The sequence below is a fragment of the Barbus barbus genome (assembly GCF_936440315.1).
Source record: "Barbus barbus genome assembly, chromosome: 40".
NCBI classification, from domain to species: domain Eukaryota; kingdom Metazoa; phylum Chordata; class Actinopteri; order Cypriniformes; family Cyprinidae; genus Barbus; species Barbus barbus.
Window position 1 is genome coordinate 3,672,951 of NC_136718.1, and position 14,915 is coordinate 3,687,865.

At 39.2% G+C, this 14,915-nt stretch overlaps 1 protein-coding gene across 1 annotated transcript in view; it reads left to right on the forward strand.

Annotated features, from left to right (window-relative positions):
* epm2a (EPM2A glucan phosphatase, laforin) overlaps window positions 1-14,459 on the forward strand; it is a gene marked incomplete at its 3' end in the record, with an annotated part of 41,210 nt that extends 26,751 nt beyond the window's left edge. Inside the window, exons 3-4 of the mRNA XM_079400735.1 lie at window positions 13,838-14,082; window positions 14,176-14,459. Of these exons, the coding sequence (XP_079256861.1) occupies window positions 13,838-14,082; window positions 14,176-14,459 (529 nt within the window). The remainder of the gene's footprint in view (window positions 1-13,837; window positions 14,083-14,175) is intronic.
* Window positions 14,460-14,915: the final 456 nt, after the last annotated feature.

Consider the following 14,915-nt stretch of genomic DNA (forward strand, 5'->3'; position numbering starts at 1 on the left):
ATCACTAAAGTGCACTTTGGACCAGTTCTCCTCTCTCCACACAACATGCTGCTCATCAAAGGTTAGTCTAGCCTTTTGATTATTTTCTGCTGAAGAGAGGCACTTTCAGTCCGACTTCTCTTAAACGTTGAGACAGATCCTTACCCTGTTCACTGCTGAACTGGCAAGCAATTCCAGTTGCACTGTGTTGAACCGATTCCCCATTGATAGTCTCTGCATTATCCTGTCCTCTTGTGCATTTTTCTTTTGTGGCGACCAGCCTCGTCGCCTCCTACCGTATAACAGTGAAAACACGGAAAGTCAGAGTATTCCGTCAATGGCAGGGAAAGATAAAGATATCTCAAACTTTGTGGCTCATAAAGGATAAGTGTGCTGTTCCTTTTCTATGAGATGTGAAGAGATTTTCACTCAGCAGATGATAAAATTATGTCTGTTTGCCTGTGCAGAATTTTCTAATCTGATTGTAATGTCAGGCTAAAATATTTGAAGTTTGAAAATGGCTTTACATTGATAAGAAACCACATAGTAACCAACAAAAACCCTATTAACCTAGCAGCCAAAGATTCCTCATAATTCAGAAACACAAGCAGACACACAAGTCCTATTAAAAAAGGATAACTTCTGAATCAAAGTACAGTGTCTCAGTGAACAACAGATTAAAGAAATTCAACTTAACTTGAAGCATTTGCCAACTCTTAAATCCACAGATAGTAACATCTAATTACCCAGTGTTACGTGTTGTGCAGAGGAAGGCTCACGACAAAGGAGAAACATCTAATTTCACACTTTTAATAATAGTCCAAGGAGCGGATACAAGGAAATCTCAGAAGCAGGCTGCACCAACATGTAGACATTAACAATAGCCAACAAACTCAAATGACAGGAATATAGTGCAGATAACGAGGGCTAAACAGGTGAACTCAATAACTAATTAAACAGAATTGGCAAAACTAGGGCCGTTTCTCAATATGCGTACTTGTCTGTACTTGTGTTCTTGTGGACTTGTGAAACGTCATCAGTCGCTGCCCAAGTACTGTTCCAATTCAAAGTTCACATCTAGCCAAATCCAGTTCAAATCCCCGGATGTGTTCTTGATCCGCCCCTTTTACCGAGGATGCATCGAGAGGTGACTTGCGCGGACTTGATACGGGCCATAACCCAGAATTCAGTTCGTCCTCCCGTCCTCGAGAGTTCGTTCTTCTGAGTCGAACTTGGCAAGTCCAAACTCGAAAGGACAGAAGTCCAGACTCTGCGAACTTGGTATTGAGAAACGGCCTAGGTCACAGGATAAAACACAGACATGTAACACCCAGAAGCATTTTATTTGTTTCTTTATTTTTTTCCTCTTTTTAATTGTGTGTGTGGTTTCAACAGCACTCTGTAATTAGCTCAATGACTCTAAATCTCTCAACTCCTTTGGCAATGAGCTCTAAGTGCTTGTTTTGTTTGACCTCTGACCTTGATCTAACGTCAAAATTTGAAAGTGGAGGCGAATAAATAAGTCAGAGTCATTGAGTCTGGTGTAGGGGAATCCATTAGAGTAATGGCAGATTTACACTGTCAAAGAGGCTGGTGTATCTCCAAGAGGGCAGAGATGTTATGTCTTCTTAAGACAGAGTGCCCAGTCATCTCAATAAAGAGTACAAATTGTGGAAAACACAGAAAGACTTTAATCAGGTGAGTGTCAGTATTGGCACTTCCTAAAAGGAAAAGTTCACCCAAAAAAACATTTACCCTTGTGTCCCAAACCTGTATGGCCTTCTCTTCTCTGTTTAAACACAAAGATGTTTAGCAGAATATCTTTTCTTCTAATCATTTAAGAGCTTTAAGTGATGAACAGACCAAATTGAAGTTGTTGTTTACTGAAAATTTTGTTCTTTGCCATAAATTGTATTACTGCAGTAGTCATATATTTCCTGGAGTCCTTTCTGACCTTAAAGAGCTTAACTGATTTTGATAGTGTGATAGTGAAAGTCAGACTGTACATGTTACGCAGATTTTAAATCACAATTAGTAAATGGCTAATTTTTTTTTCAGTTATTGCTGGGTAAAAAATTAAACAAAAATTATTTAAAAAATTAGCATATTCTGTCAAAAACTTATAAACAGAAAGTGGATGTCTGAAATGAGATTCCGGTGCAGGTCATTTCAAATCACAATAATAAAGCCAGGTTGAACAAACACAGTCATCTAGTCATCCAGATCTAATACCCATGTGTTCACTTGCCTATCTTGTCATTAATAATGGTAAACGTATTTAACTTGCTGTCCTCTCTTGTAAAAAAAGTTTACTTTACCATATTTCTGAACAATATACTTAAAACAAATGTACTTTAGCAAACTCAATGTAATGTTTAGACACTTAATTGCATGTTAATTGCAGTTAAATAAAAATGTATTAAGGTAAAAAATTATATTAAAAGCTATTAGCTGAAATTTTGAGTGGTTTTTGATCCATTTACATCTTTACATGTAATATATGTTATTAATATTCAAATTTAAATACATTTGTATATAATTACTGTTAAAACCTGTATATGTCATCATATACTTAAATATATTTGTAATCACACATTTGTAATAGTTGCAATTTAGTACATATAGAATATATTAATTTTAAGTGTAATATCAAATAACACACTATAGTTAACATTATAAGTCCTTTACATGTGCTATAGTATGTTAGTCAACACTCCAAAATAAGTGAACTTCTTGAAAGAATGACAAAAGACTATTAAAACATAAAGATTTAAAATGTGCTTTAAAAACTTTTAATTGACATTACAGAATGAAACGTTAGTTCTGGCAGGTCACGTGAGTCAAGCTTGCATCAGCTGATCACATCTACCTATAGGAATATGACACCTATCGCGGCATTCCTATATAAGCTCTAATCAGTATTAATCAACAGCTTTTTCTGCTTGCTCAGGAGCAAAGTACCCTCCTCCATCCCCAACTCCTCCTTTCGCACAGTCAGGACTTGGCTTTCTGATATTCCTTGCTGAATCAGACTCCTTTATCTTGAATAATGTTACACTTAAATATCATTAAGTACATTAATGATATCTGCCTTGTTCTGTTCTGATTACTCTAGGGGTTATTATTGCTGCTCTCCCTGCTCATTCATGACAGGCTGCATGGATGGGCAGGGAGTTTTTGCACAGAACAGAACCATACCTCCAAACCAAACTTTAAGTATCTATCATTTTGACGATAATGGTCCTGATAGAAATGCATTTTATAAGTGTACATAAGTGTTAAGAAACAGTATTAAAAGCATTTCATTGTAAGTGTCTTTTATTTAAAGGGGACACACACAGTTTCACCCAATCTCATGTTAATTTTGAGTACCTATAGAGTAGTACTGCATTCTTCATATCTCCAAATGTCATTAGTTTTATCATATTTATAAAAGAAAAATACAGCTTTACGATTCTCTCCGAAAACAGCTGAGCTCCTGGAGGCGCGCCGTGGGCGGAGTTAAAGAGTGACGAGCACTTGAGCGCCGATCACCAACAAACAAGAGACATTTGATGCGCTTCACTTACCGTCTGCAGTTCTGAATCATGACCGGGATCTTTTATGACTGGACCACTCCATCTTTCAGTGTCAAACGATGTGAAAATCCAGCATCGAACTGGACCTTGTTTATAAACAGTTCATCAACAAACACACTTGCAAAACTCCATTGCTGTCCCAGAAAAACAAACTGCATCCACTGTTCATGGAACGCTGGGTTCTTCGGGAAGCTGAACAATGTTATCTTTCCCTCACAACCAAAAACACACTTCTTTAGAGACATTCTTCCCGAGCATGTCCTGTGCAGTGCAGCCGAATGAAGCACGTTGATGGGCTCGCTCATGCTCTCGCGCTGGTCGATGTGTGCGCGGGCGCGCTCTTTCGGGAGAAGTGCCCATAAAACAGGGGTGGGGAACGTTGATCCTGAAGGGTCACTCTTCTGCGGAGTTTAGTTCCAACCCTAAAAAGCCCTGGGAAAAAAATACCTAATTGCATCCTGAAGACCTTGATTAGCTGGTTCAGGTGTGTTTGATTTGGGTTGGAGCTAAACTCTGCAGGGACACCAGCCCTCCAGGATCAACGCTTCCCACCCCTGCCATAAAAGGAGTTCCACCCTCCATTACGTCATGAAGAGCAACAATCAAAAAAAAAATTTCCGAAACTTATAAGAAACCCCAAAGTGTGTATTTCTGTTATACGTCCAAATCGTTTTTTTTTTAACTTTGGCCAAGTTTAGCCTGAGAATCCAACTCTTTAACAGTGTAAATAACATGCATTAAACCCCCCCCCCCCCCCGCCCCTCCCTTAATTAATATTATATTATCTGCAAGTACAGGTTTTCTTTTTTTAATATTCATAAAACTTGAGGTGCTCAAGTAATTAAGCTCATGTCTTTTTCACCAAGGCTTGGTTACGGAATGTGGATTTACAACAGCTTCAATGACAGGACTGAGAACTCAACAGAAAACTGCAAGAGCTAGAAAATTAATTTTTCTTGTGTCAGATTTTTCTATATTTACAATAGAGTATGAGTCAATGTACAACTGTAAAACTCAGGAAACAGTGTCTGTGTATTTATTACAAAGTCTAATTCACACCAAATGGAGAGTGTAAAATAACTTGTGGTGGTTGAATGCACAAAGTCCCAAGGAAAAATACAAGGACCTTTTTTATCCAGAATCAAGTAGACCTTGTTAGGTCTTTGACCACTAATTAAACACAACCTGTACTTGTCATCTTTGCTCAATTAAAATGCACTACACGTGCCCGCTTCTAATGCAGAGCTCAAATACACACACAAACAAGTCATTTACAGAGAAGGAATACATTTCACACACCTCTCACATCGTGAACAGCAGCACCAAAAAGCATTTGGACACGTAGGCCACTCAGGAAAAATATATACATGTCATTGCCTTTGACATCAAGCCAAGCGTGCTGCCCTGCAGAAGATTTTGGGCAGAGGATAGATCATACTCAACACTTCAGACCATTAACCTGCAGCAAATTCACTATCCCTTCAATCATCTCATTTATTCTTTTCCCTCAAAGAGGCATGTGGGTTTCTGAGGTGAAAATACATCTCTCACCTGATGTCTCTGACCTTCCTGCCTTCATTCCCCTGGCTGTCAGTCTATCTCCTCACACCACTAAACACTCATTAGCATTTCCATTATTTGAGTCTGGAGCTCTCACATACACAAGAGAAGGAGAGACTCCTGCTGACATGACTGTCTTAGAAATGATAGACACTAAAAATGTACATTTAAAACGATCTCCTCTCTTCTCCTTTCCTTTTGTTTCCTTTCTTGTCTTGTCTTTTTATGTCCCATTATTTAATTTCCTTTTCCCATCCATTTTTCCTTTCCTTTCCTTTCCTTTCCTTTCCTTTCCTTTCCTTTCCGATACAGATACTGATACAAACTTCTACACGAGTCACTGTCATAGTGTAACACTTTCCCTTTAAATCTTTGCTGGGGTGCCAGACAGGTATAAATACTCTGTCAAAATAGTTAAGGTTTGTTCCCTTCTAAAAGTCAGTACTTAGTCAGGTCAAAACAAGTCATAAGGGAAGTGAACAAAGGATACATGCACACACTACTTCACTTCTTATCATATATCATGCACCCTTAAATTTTGCAAGAGTAAACATCAAGAAAACCCAACATAACAAAATATCTAGTATTGCAGTGTCTTCCCAGTGTATTTACAATATTTGGGTATAATTCCATCACACCACCAAATCACAATTCATTTAGAACAATGTCCACACAAAAATATAAACACAACATCACCATCATCATCTTCATAACACATCATCAAAACACATTACATCAGCATTTTACCACTAGCCAAGTCTTTTAAGAGGAGAAAAGTAAGAGTCAAAGTCATAGGTCTCCATAAGACAACAAGAGTGGATATTGGTTACTCACACACCACGGCGTCCACATTCATTAAGAGTCCAATCAACTCAGTCTCTTATGATTCCACAGTATCTCAGAAAAGCTCGCTTTACTCACGTCCATGGTATTGTCTCCATTCGCAATGTTGTAGAACTTTATTCTGAAGGCTAAAATTCACTTCCTTGATACTCCAACAATGGCAAAACCAAGAACTTCCAGACACAGACTGAAGATTCTCCGGTGCACCGTTTCTTCACTTACAAGGACTGGGATTTCAGTTAACGCTGTATTTGCTCTGACACAAACCATGGACACACATAATATGTTCCAGTTGCAGACACTGTCAGGAAACCTTTAATCCCTCAGGCCAAGTAAATCGCCGACGCAATCAACTTTTCGTCGCGAAAAACAACAAACACGGCCATTCGTTCTTCCAAACAACTCTCTCTATTCAAGCCCACCGCCATCTCTTTTCAACTTTCTGAACGGTTACGTCATCCTTCCGGTATTCCCGCCCGGACTAATATAACCGCCATATTAGTTGGGGCAAATGTTATCTATATATACAATTCATTGGAGCGATTATAAATTCATCAAGGCAGTTATTTAAATTAAGAATTAAAGTGCCTTGTCACACTCCCTTCCCCTTCAAAAAGCCGACCTAATAGGGGAGGCATTTTAAAAACCTTCGGCTTTCCCTTTTTTATACTTTTTTTAGGATGGTATCCTCAAATCCAAGAAACTCCTCTGTATCACTCTCCTCATTAAAGATTTTAAGTACACAACGGTACTGTTGTTGTTCTAATTCCTTAGCAGAGGGATAACAAGGTTTGAGACTGGAAACATGAGCCACCCTTAAATCTTCTCCTGTGCTCTCCCTCACAATTTTATAATTAAGAGGCCCCACTTGTTGTATAACACGATATGGTCCTTGCCACCTAGGAGCCAATTTTGCTGAAAATGATTTCTCAGCCTTTGAGTAAGGATGGGAACGCAACCAAACTCTATCCTTATCTTCAAATTGCACATCTCGTCTATTTTTATCATAATTTCTTTTTTGTCTTTGACGGGCAACCTTGAGTTTTTTCTCCACATATTCTTTCATTTGCTTCAACTCAGATGTTTTGTTGTAACAAGAATCATCAGGGGAAATATCTCTAGGATACAGCAACACCTCCATTGGCCCTCTGAGAGAACGACCAAGGTTTAACTCTGCAGGAGTCACACCAATGGATTCATTTACAGCAGAGTTAAGAGCAAATCTGAAATCTGATAAATGCTTGTCCCATTGTTTTTGTTGCTTCCCAACATAAGAAGCCATCAGAGTCTTAAGGGTTCTATTTATTCTCTCTGTTAAATTTGTCTGGGGGTGATATGCCGTCGTTAATCTCTGAGTAATACCCCACTCCTGACAGATTCCTTGTAACACTGAAGAGACGAACTGGGGACCACGATCTGAAAGAAGATAATTTGGCACACCCCATCTTGTAAGCATTTCATTGATCATTACTTTGGAAATAATCTCAGCTGTAGCTTTTCTCAAACCAAATAGTTCCACCCACCGGGAGTAATAGTCTACAAAGACTAACAGATATACATTTCCGGAGGAACTCCGTGGAAAAGGACCCATTAGATCTACACCTAACATTTCCCATGGTTGGTGAACTACAGTTTGTTGCAATTTTCCAGAGGGACGCCGATTCTCAGGCTTATAACACTGACAGATCTGACAATTCCGTATGAATTCTTTAACATCCATGCTAAGATTAGGCCAATAGGCCAAAGCTTGTATCCTCTTGTAGGTCTTAAATTGTCCAAAGTGCCCCGACAAAGGGTCTTCATGGAAAGTTTGAAGGAATGCCTGTCGAAGATTCTTAGGTACATATACCTGATAAAGGGTTTTGTGAACAGTCTGTACAACTCTGAAGACTTTGTCCTCCAAAATAGTAAATTTTGAAGTAGGACTAATGTTAATTTCCCCCGTTTCAACTATCCGTTGATAGTATGATTTTATCTCCACATCCTCTTGCTGAGATTTCCAAATTAAATGATCTGTGAATGGCAACTCCACTTTCTCGTCTGGTAATTCAGATAACAGAGTGGAACAAGTAAGGGCAGGAGTATTATTGTCATCCCATGGAGCTCTTGACAGTGCATCAGGAACGATGTTATATTTTCCCTTTCTGTACTCAACATTGAACGTAAATTCTTGAAGCCGCAAAGCCCAGCGAATGAGTCGGGTATTAGGTTTTTTTGTATTAAAAACCCAAACCAAGGAAGAATGATCGGTAACCACAGTAAAGAATCTCCCCTCTAAATAATACCTCCATTTTTCCAAGGCCCATACCACAGCCAAACATTCCTTCTCAGTGGTAGAATAGTTTCTCTCCGCGGCATTCAAAGTGCGGCTTGCAAAAGCAAGAACTTCCTCCATTCCTAATCCTGTTTGTTGCACTAGAACAGCTCCAAGGCCCACTTCACTGGCATCTGTATAAACCACAAAAGGCAAATGGAATTGTGGATGTCCAAGTACAGGAGGTTCTACTAGAAGGTGTTTTAAAGCTTCAAAGGACGACTGACATTGGGAAGACCATATGAATTTGGTACCCTTTCTCTTCAAAGCATTTAAAGGTTCTGCCAACTGAGAGAAATGTGGTACAAATCGATGGTACCAACCAGCCATTCCCAAAAATCTCTGAACTTCTTTCACATTTCTTGGTACCGGAAAGTTCTGAACTGCTTTTGTTTTTTCAGGATCCACTCCAATACCTTCAGCCGACACCACATGGCCAAGAAACTTCAAAGACGTACTGAAGAAGTGGGTTTTTTTCATGTTAACTGTTAAATGAGCTTCTCTCAATTTATTCAGAACTGCCTGAATATCCTGGAAATGCTGCTGCCAAGATGATGAATAGATGATTATATCATCCAAGTAAACAAAGCAGACTTTCCCATTCAGCTCTGCTAGGACTCTCTCCATAAGTCGTTGAAATGTCGATGGAGCATTTTTAAGGCCAAAAGCCATGACCTTAAAATGGAAAAGCCCTTGTTTACTAATGAAAGCAGTTTTCTCTCGACTTTCCTGGTCCATCTGAACCTGCCAATATCCACTATTAAGATCTAAAGTGGAAAACACCGTAGCACCAGTCAATGATTCCAAGATCTCCTGAACTGTAGGAATAGGATACGCATCAGAGTGCGTGACAGAATTAAGCTTGCGGTAATCCACACAAAAACGGAAACCACCCGTCTTCTTAGGAATTAAAACCACAGGCGAAGCCCATGCAGAAGAAGAAGGTTCTATGATGTCTGCAGCAAGCATTTCCGCAATGAGTTCCTTTTGTATTGTTAATTTAGCAGGAGATACTCTATACGGTTTTTGTTTAATGGGCACATCTTGTGTGAGATAAATTTTGTGTGTCAGGACATCAGTTTGGCCCAAAACAATCGTACAGACATCAACATTTTGGTTCAGTAAATTAAGAAGACATCTTCCCCCCTCATCCAAACAGGCATCTTGACAAGCCCTTTGTAATATATCAAATTCAGCAACAATGCTACCTGGAGCAAGAGCAGAAAACAAGGCTACAGATGCTGGAGCACCCCACTCTGAAGAATAAACACTTTCTTTCTGGAAATAATATTTTTCATCAGAGTTAAACCAATATGCCTTATTCCGAATATCCAGTTGAAGCCCACTGAAGAATAAATAGTCCAACCCTAACACAGCAGGGAATGCAAGCATATCTGATGTCAACACAGCAACTGGTAAGGTGATAGTCAAAGTATGCAAGGTGATATTTACTTCACTCCACCCCAGTGGTTTCCGTGCACCTCCATCTGCCAAATAAATAGGCCCAGCTGTCCAGGGCTGCAATTTCTGATCACTCAGACCTAACCACAACTGCTCATTTATCAAAGTATATGAAGAGCCTGTATCGAGTAGTGCATTACCACTCCAACAGCCAATTTTAACTGGAACACTTAATTGCTGAAGCAGCATTGAAGGAGATGACTGTACAAAACAACTTCCAGGCACAATATGAGTAACAGCACTAATTGTCGGTCCTTTTGGAGTTGAATTTAAAGTGGAATGATGTGATGGAGGAGGAGGAGGAGGAGGAGTGTACTTTTTGTTCTTATGTTTTCCACTCCCTTCCTGAGGACAACAAGAAGGTGAATGGGAATCCTTACAACGCCAACAAAAGTACGAGGGAGCTTTAGGTAGATTTTGAAACGCCTGTCCAACAACAGGATTTTTGGATTGAAGAGAAGTACTCACTGTTTCCTTTCTGAGATTCTGGCATAATTGGTTTCTCTGATCATACAGGTGTTGATTTTCTCTATCTTTTTCCAATTGTTGTCCCAGCCGTACTAAACCATCTACTGTTGTCACTCCGTTGCTCCGAAGCTGGCTAGCCAAATGAGGGTTGCTGTTCTTTAAAATCATCTTAATCAACTCATTTTCCTCAATATCTGGCTTCCAACGCTTACAAAGGGCTCGATACATATAAGCGAAGTCACGTATACTTTCCCCTTCCTGTTGAACACGAATTCTAACTCTTTCTGCCAACTCATCATCATAATCCTCTGCCAAAAAAGCAACTAAGAATTTGTGCTCAAATTCCAGCCAAGTGGAAGTTTCAAAACGGATAACATCCCACCAATCTCTGGCAGTTCCATGCAATACATTTCGAAGGGTAGCTAACAACTCCTCTTCGGAAAGTGGATATACCGCCAAGAAATCCTGACATTTTTCAAGGAAGAGTAGAGGATCCGGATTATCCTCCAGCCGTCCAAAACAGGGAAACTGAATTTTAATTGGATTTGTTCCAAGGTATCTCCCTCTGATTTCACCAGTGCCCAAAGTTTCATTAGTAGTCGGAAGCTCTGGTGATGCTATGGGATGTATCCGTTGTAACCTGGAAGAAGCCGCTGGAGTTTCCATTGTACTGGGAGGAGAAGTAATAGTTTGAACTGAAACACTGGCCACAGCTGTGCTCTGCAAAGGCTTGACATTCTCAATATCCAAAACCAGCTGGTCTAAACGTTGGGAACACTGATGAAGTTCCATCTGTAATGGACTTTTAGAACCTATTTCCACAAATAATGTTTCGACTTTCTGAGAACAATGGTCAAGATTTGTCTGCATAAGATCCATTGAAGCAGCCATAGGAGACAACACACTATTGATATCTTTCAGAACCTCAGTGTGATGATGTTTTAAACGCCAACTCAAAAGTTGATTAACTTCAGTTCGAGTATAATTACATTGTTTCTCTGTAAATTGGTTATATGCAGTTTCTTGTTGTGTTGAAACCTGAGTTATATGTTGAGTTAAAGACTGAATAGCCTGTTTCAATTCTTCTGTTTGATTCTTAACAATTTCCACCAAATGGTTATGTTGTTCTCCAAGTTTAACAATTGATTGTTGCAGCGTACATTTTTCCAGGTTTTCAGATTCCTTTTCCATTACAATAGATGAAGAAAAGGGCAGAGGAGGTATTAAAGCTGTCTCTCCTGTTAACTCCATATCCAATAAAGAGTAATGAGTATTAATTGTGGAACTCGGTATAACTGCATTAACAACAGGAGGCCCTCCATCCTCACTCATGGTCATAAGTAACTCTGTGGAAGTGTCTTGCATATCACTTGTTAACGGTTCCATTTTGATCGGACATCAGGTTAACTTAAATGTGTTTGTCTTGCTGTTGATTGGTTTTCTTCACAACAAAAGTTTACTCATAGTCCCATCTGGGGTGCCAGTGCAGTGTCTTCCCAGTGGATTTACAATATTTGGGTATCATTCCATCACACCACCAAATCACAATTCATTTAGAACAATGTCCACACAAAAATATAAACACAACATCACCATCATCATCTTCATAACACATCATCAAAACACATTACATCAGCATTTTACCACTAGCCAAGTCTTTTAAGAGGAGAAAAGTAAGAGTCAAAGTCATAGGTCTCCATAAGACAACAAGAGTGGATATTGGTTACTCACACACCACGGCGTCCACATTCATTAAGAGTCCAATCAACTCAGTCTCTTATGATTCCACAGTATCTCAGAAAAGCTCGCTTTACTCACGTCCATGGTATTGTCTCCATTCGCAATGTTGTAGAACTTTATTCTGAAGGCTAAAATTCACTTCCTTGATACTCCAACAATGGCAAAACCAAGAACTTCCAGACACAGACTGAAGATTCTCCGGTGCACCGTTTCTTCACTTACAAGGACTGGGATTTCAGTTAACGCTGTATTTGCTCTGACACAAACCATGGACGCACATAATATGTTCCAGTTGCAGACACTGTCAGGAAACCTTTAATCCCTCAGGCCAAGTAAATCGCCGACGCAATCAACTTTTCGTCGCGAAAAACAACAAACACGGCCATTCGTTCTTCCAAACAACTCTCTCTATTCAAGCCCACCGCCATCTCTTTTCAACTTTCTGAACGGTTACGTCATCCTTCCGGTATTCCCGCCCGGACTAATATAACCGCCATATTAGTTGGGGCAAATGTTATCTATATATACAATTCATTGGAGCGATTATAAATTCATCAAGGCAGTTATTTAAATTAAGAATTAAAGTGCCTTGTCACAATAGGTTAACATATATAGCAACTAAAAAGTATCATAAATGTTGATCATACATAAGAGTTAGTGGATACATGTGGTGCGATAGTGACCTTCTTGGCTCTAAAGGCACAGTTGGTTTTAACATGTCTCAGACACCTATCATGAGAACCACAGAATAGTTAAACGTTCCAACTTATAACACTTTTTCCATAAAATATAACATTTGATTATATAATGATTCATATCAATTATTTAAAAACAAATGCATATTTATTCTCTGAAAGTCGGGCGAAATGAGTAAACACTGTTACTGCATTCCCGACATGGGTCAGACCCTCAGTCACCTCTCAGATACCAATTACAGAAATTGCTTTTAACAAAAACAATGTATCTATTCTAGTTCTTATAAAAAAACTATGATTACGTATTCATTATATAATAGAAGAGGAGGGGATTGGAAATCTACCCCTTCAGTTTGCAGTCCTAAGAAGAATACGAAGGGTCATGGGTTTGTTTCAATGGCAAAAGGCACTAAAAAGTAAATCACTATGCAGTAACACTGTCAGTGCAGCTGTTAAAGGCACATTTTTTTAATACACTATATGGTTTTATGATCTCCCCTATCAAACTGCCACATCTATTTCCCCTCTTTGCTCTGGGATCTCATGATATAACTATTAAGCACGGGTGATCGTATGTTACACCGGTAGCACATGTGGGAATTTTCCAGGGAAGAGTACAATATAATCAAACCAATAAAAGATTGTAGTCGGTTTAATTTTGTGTTTGTTTGTTTAGTTTTTTTGCCGCTCATTACACTCCTGATGATCTCTGGTCTACCATGCAATAAAAAATAATGGTACCACTTTACTTAAAGCCTTTATGTATAATGCATTATAGAGGATAATTAAAGGGTATAATACATTATAATTATTTATAATGTGCGTTGTAATACATTATATCTTGTCATAAATAATTATAAACAAATTTAAAATGCATAGTGCAACAATGAATTGCTAAGTGTTATAATGTATTAACTGTGGTTACAATTATGTATGAGATTGTATACAATGCATTATAAGGTGCATTACAAGGCATAAATTATGCTACATTTATAATAATAAATATCTTTAATAATAATAACTACTTTTATAATGCACTATACATAAAGGCTTTAAGTAAAGTATTACCAAAATAATACCAAAAAAAAAAAACTTTTACTTTTACACATTTGACCTCTTCAGTTGTTATATTCAATACATTTTCCTGCTCTGATGGGCCGTCACTGGTTTGTTAGGTTTCCTCTCTCTCTTCTCCTTAGGGTGCTGCCACGTGTCTGGTTGGGCAGCTGCCCTCGACGTGTCGAACATGTAACCCTAAAGCTGAAACAGGAGCTGAGTGTTACAGCAGTGATGAACTTTCAGACAGAATGGGACGTCATAAACAACTCACATGGCTGCCGGCGTGACCTCAGTCAGCCCATGAGCCCAGAGACCATGACGCACCTGTACAAAGACTGTGGCCTTTCGTACATCTGGATCCCCACTCCAGACATGAGCACAGAAGGTCAGACATTGATTTGTTTTTATGTGTAGACTACTAACACTAAAAAACATCCTCTCTTATTGGATATATGCATTGTAATTTTGTCCTCTGCAGGTCGCACACAGATGCTGCCGCAGGCCGTGTTCTTGCTCTATGGACTGCTGGAGAACGGTCACACAGTATATGTTCACTGTAACGCAGGAGTGGGTCGTTCCACTGCGGCCGTGTGTGGACTCCTGATGTATGTGTTAGGCTGGGGACTCAGGAAAGTGCAGTACTACCTCACTGCCAGAAGGGCGGCAGTCTATATTGATGAAGAAGCACTGGTGAGGGCCGAAAATGACTTTCATATGAAGTTTGGACGACTCCGTCCATCTGTCTGCAACCCAGAGACATGAGAACAGTGCCATCTTCTGGATGGGAGGACAAGGGGACTTCAGTTTAATAATGTCAAAGCAGTTAAATACCATTCAAATAGATTTCAAATATTGTCACACACTGATTAATAATAATCCAGTGTTTTTTTTTGTTTGTTTTGTTTTTAAATACCCCAATATGTTGTTTGTACACTGACATTCAAAAGTTTAGGATCAGTATGATTTTTTTATGTTTTTAAAGAAGTTTCTTCTGCTCATCAAGGCTGTATCTATTTGATCAATAATACAGAAACAAACTATAATTCCTCTTCAGGAACTCGAGCTGCGTCAAACGACGCTTTGGGGAACGCCTACAGCGTAACCGGCTCTGAATACCAATCAAATCTGTCCAGAAAATGGGAAGGGACGTCACGGGCGAGGTGACGTAATGACCAGCTGGTATAAAAGCACGTGCGGTGAAACCGGCAACAGCTTTCT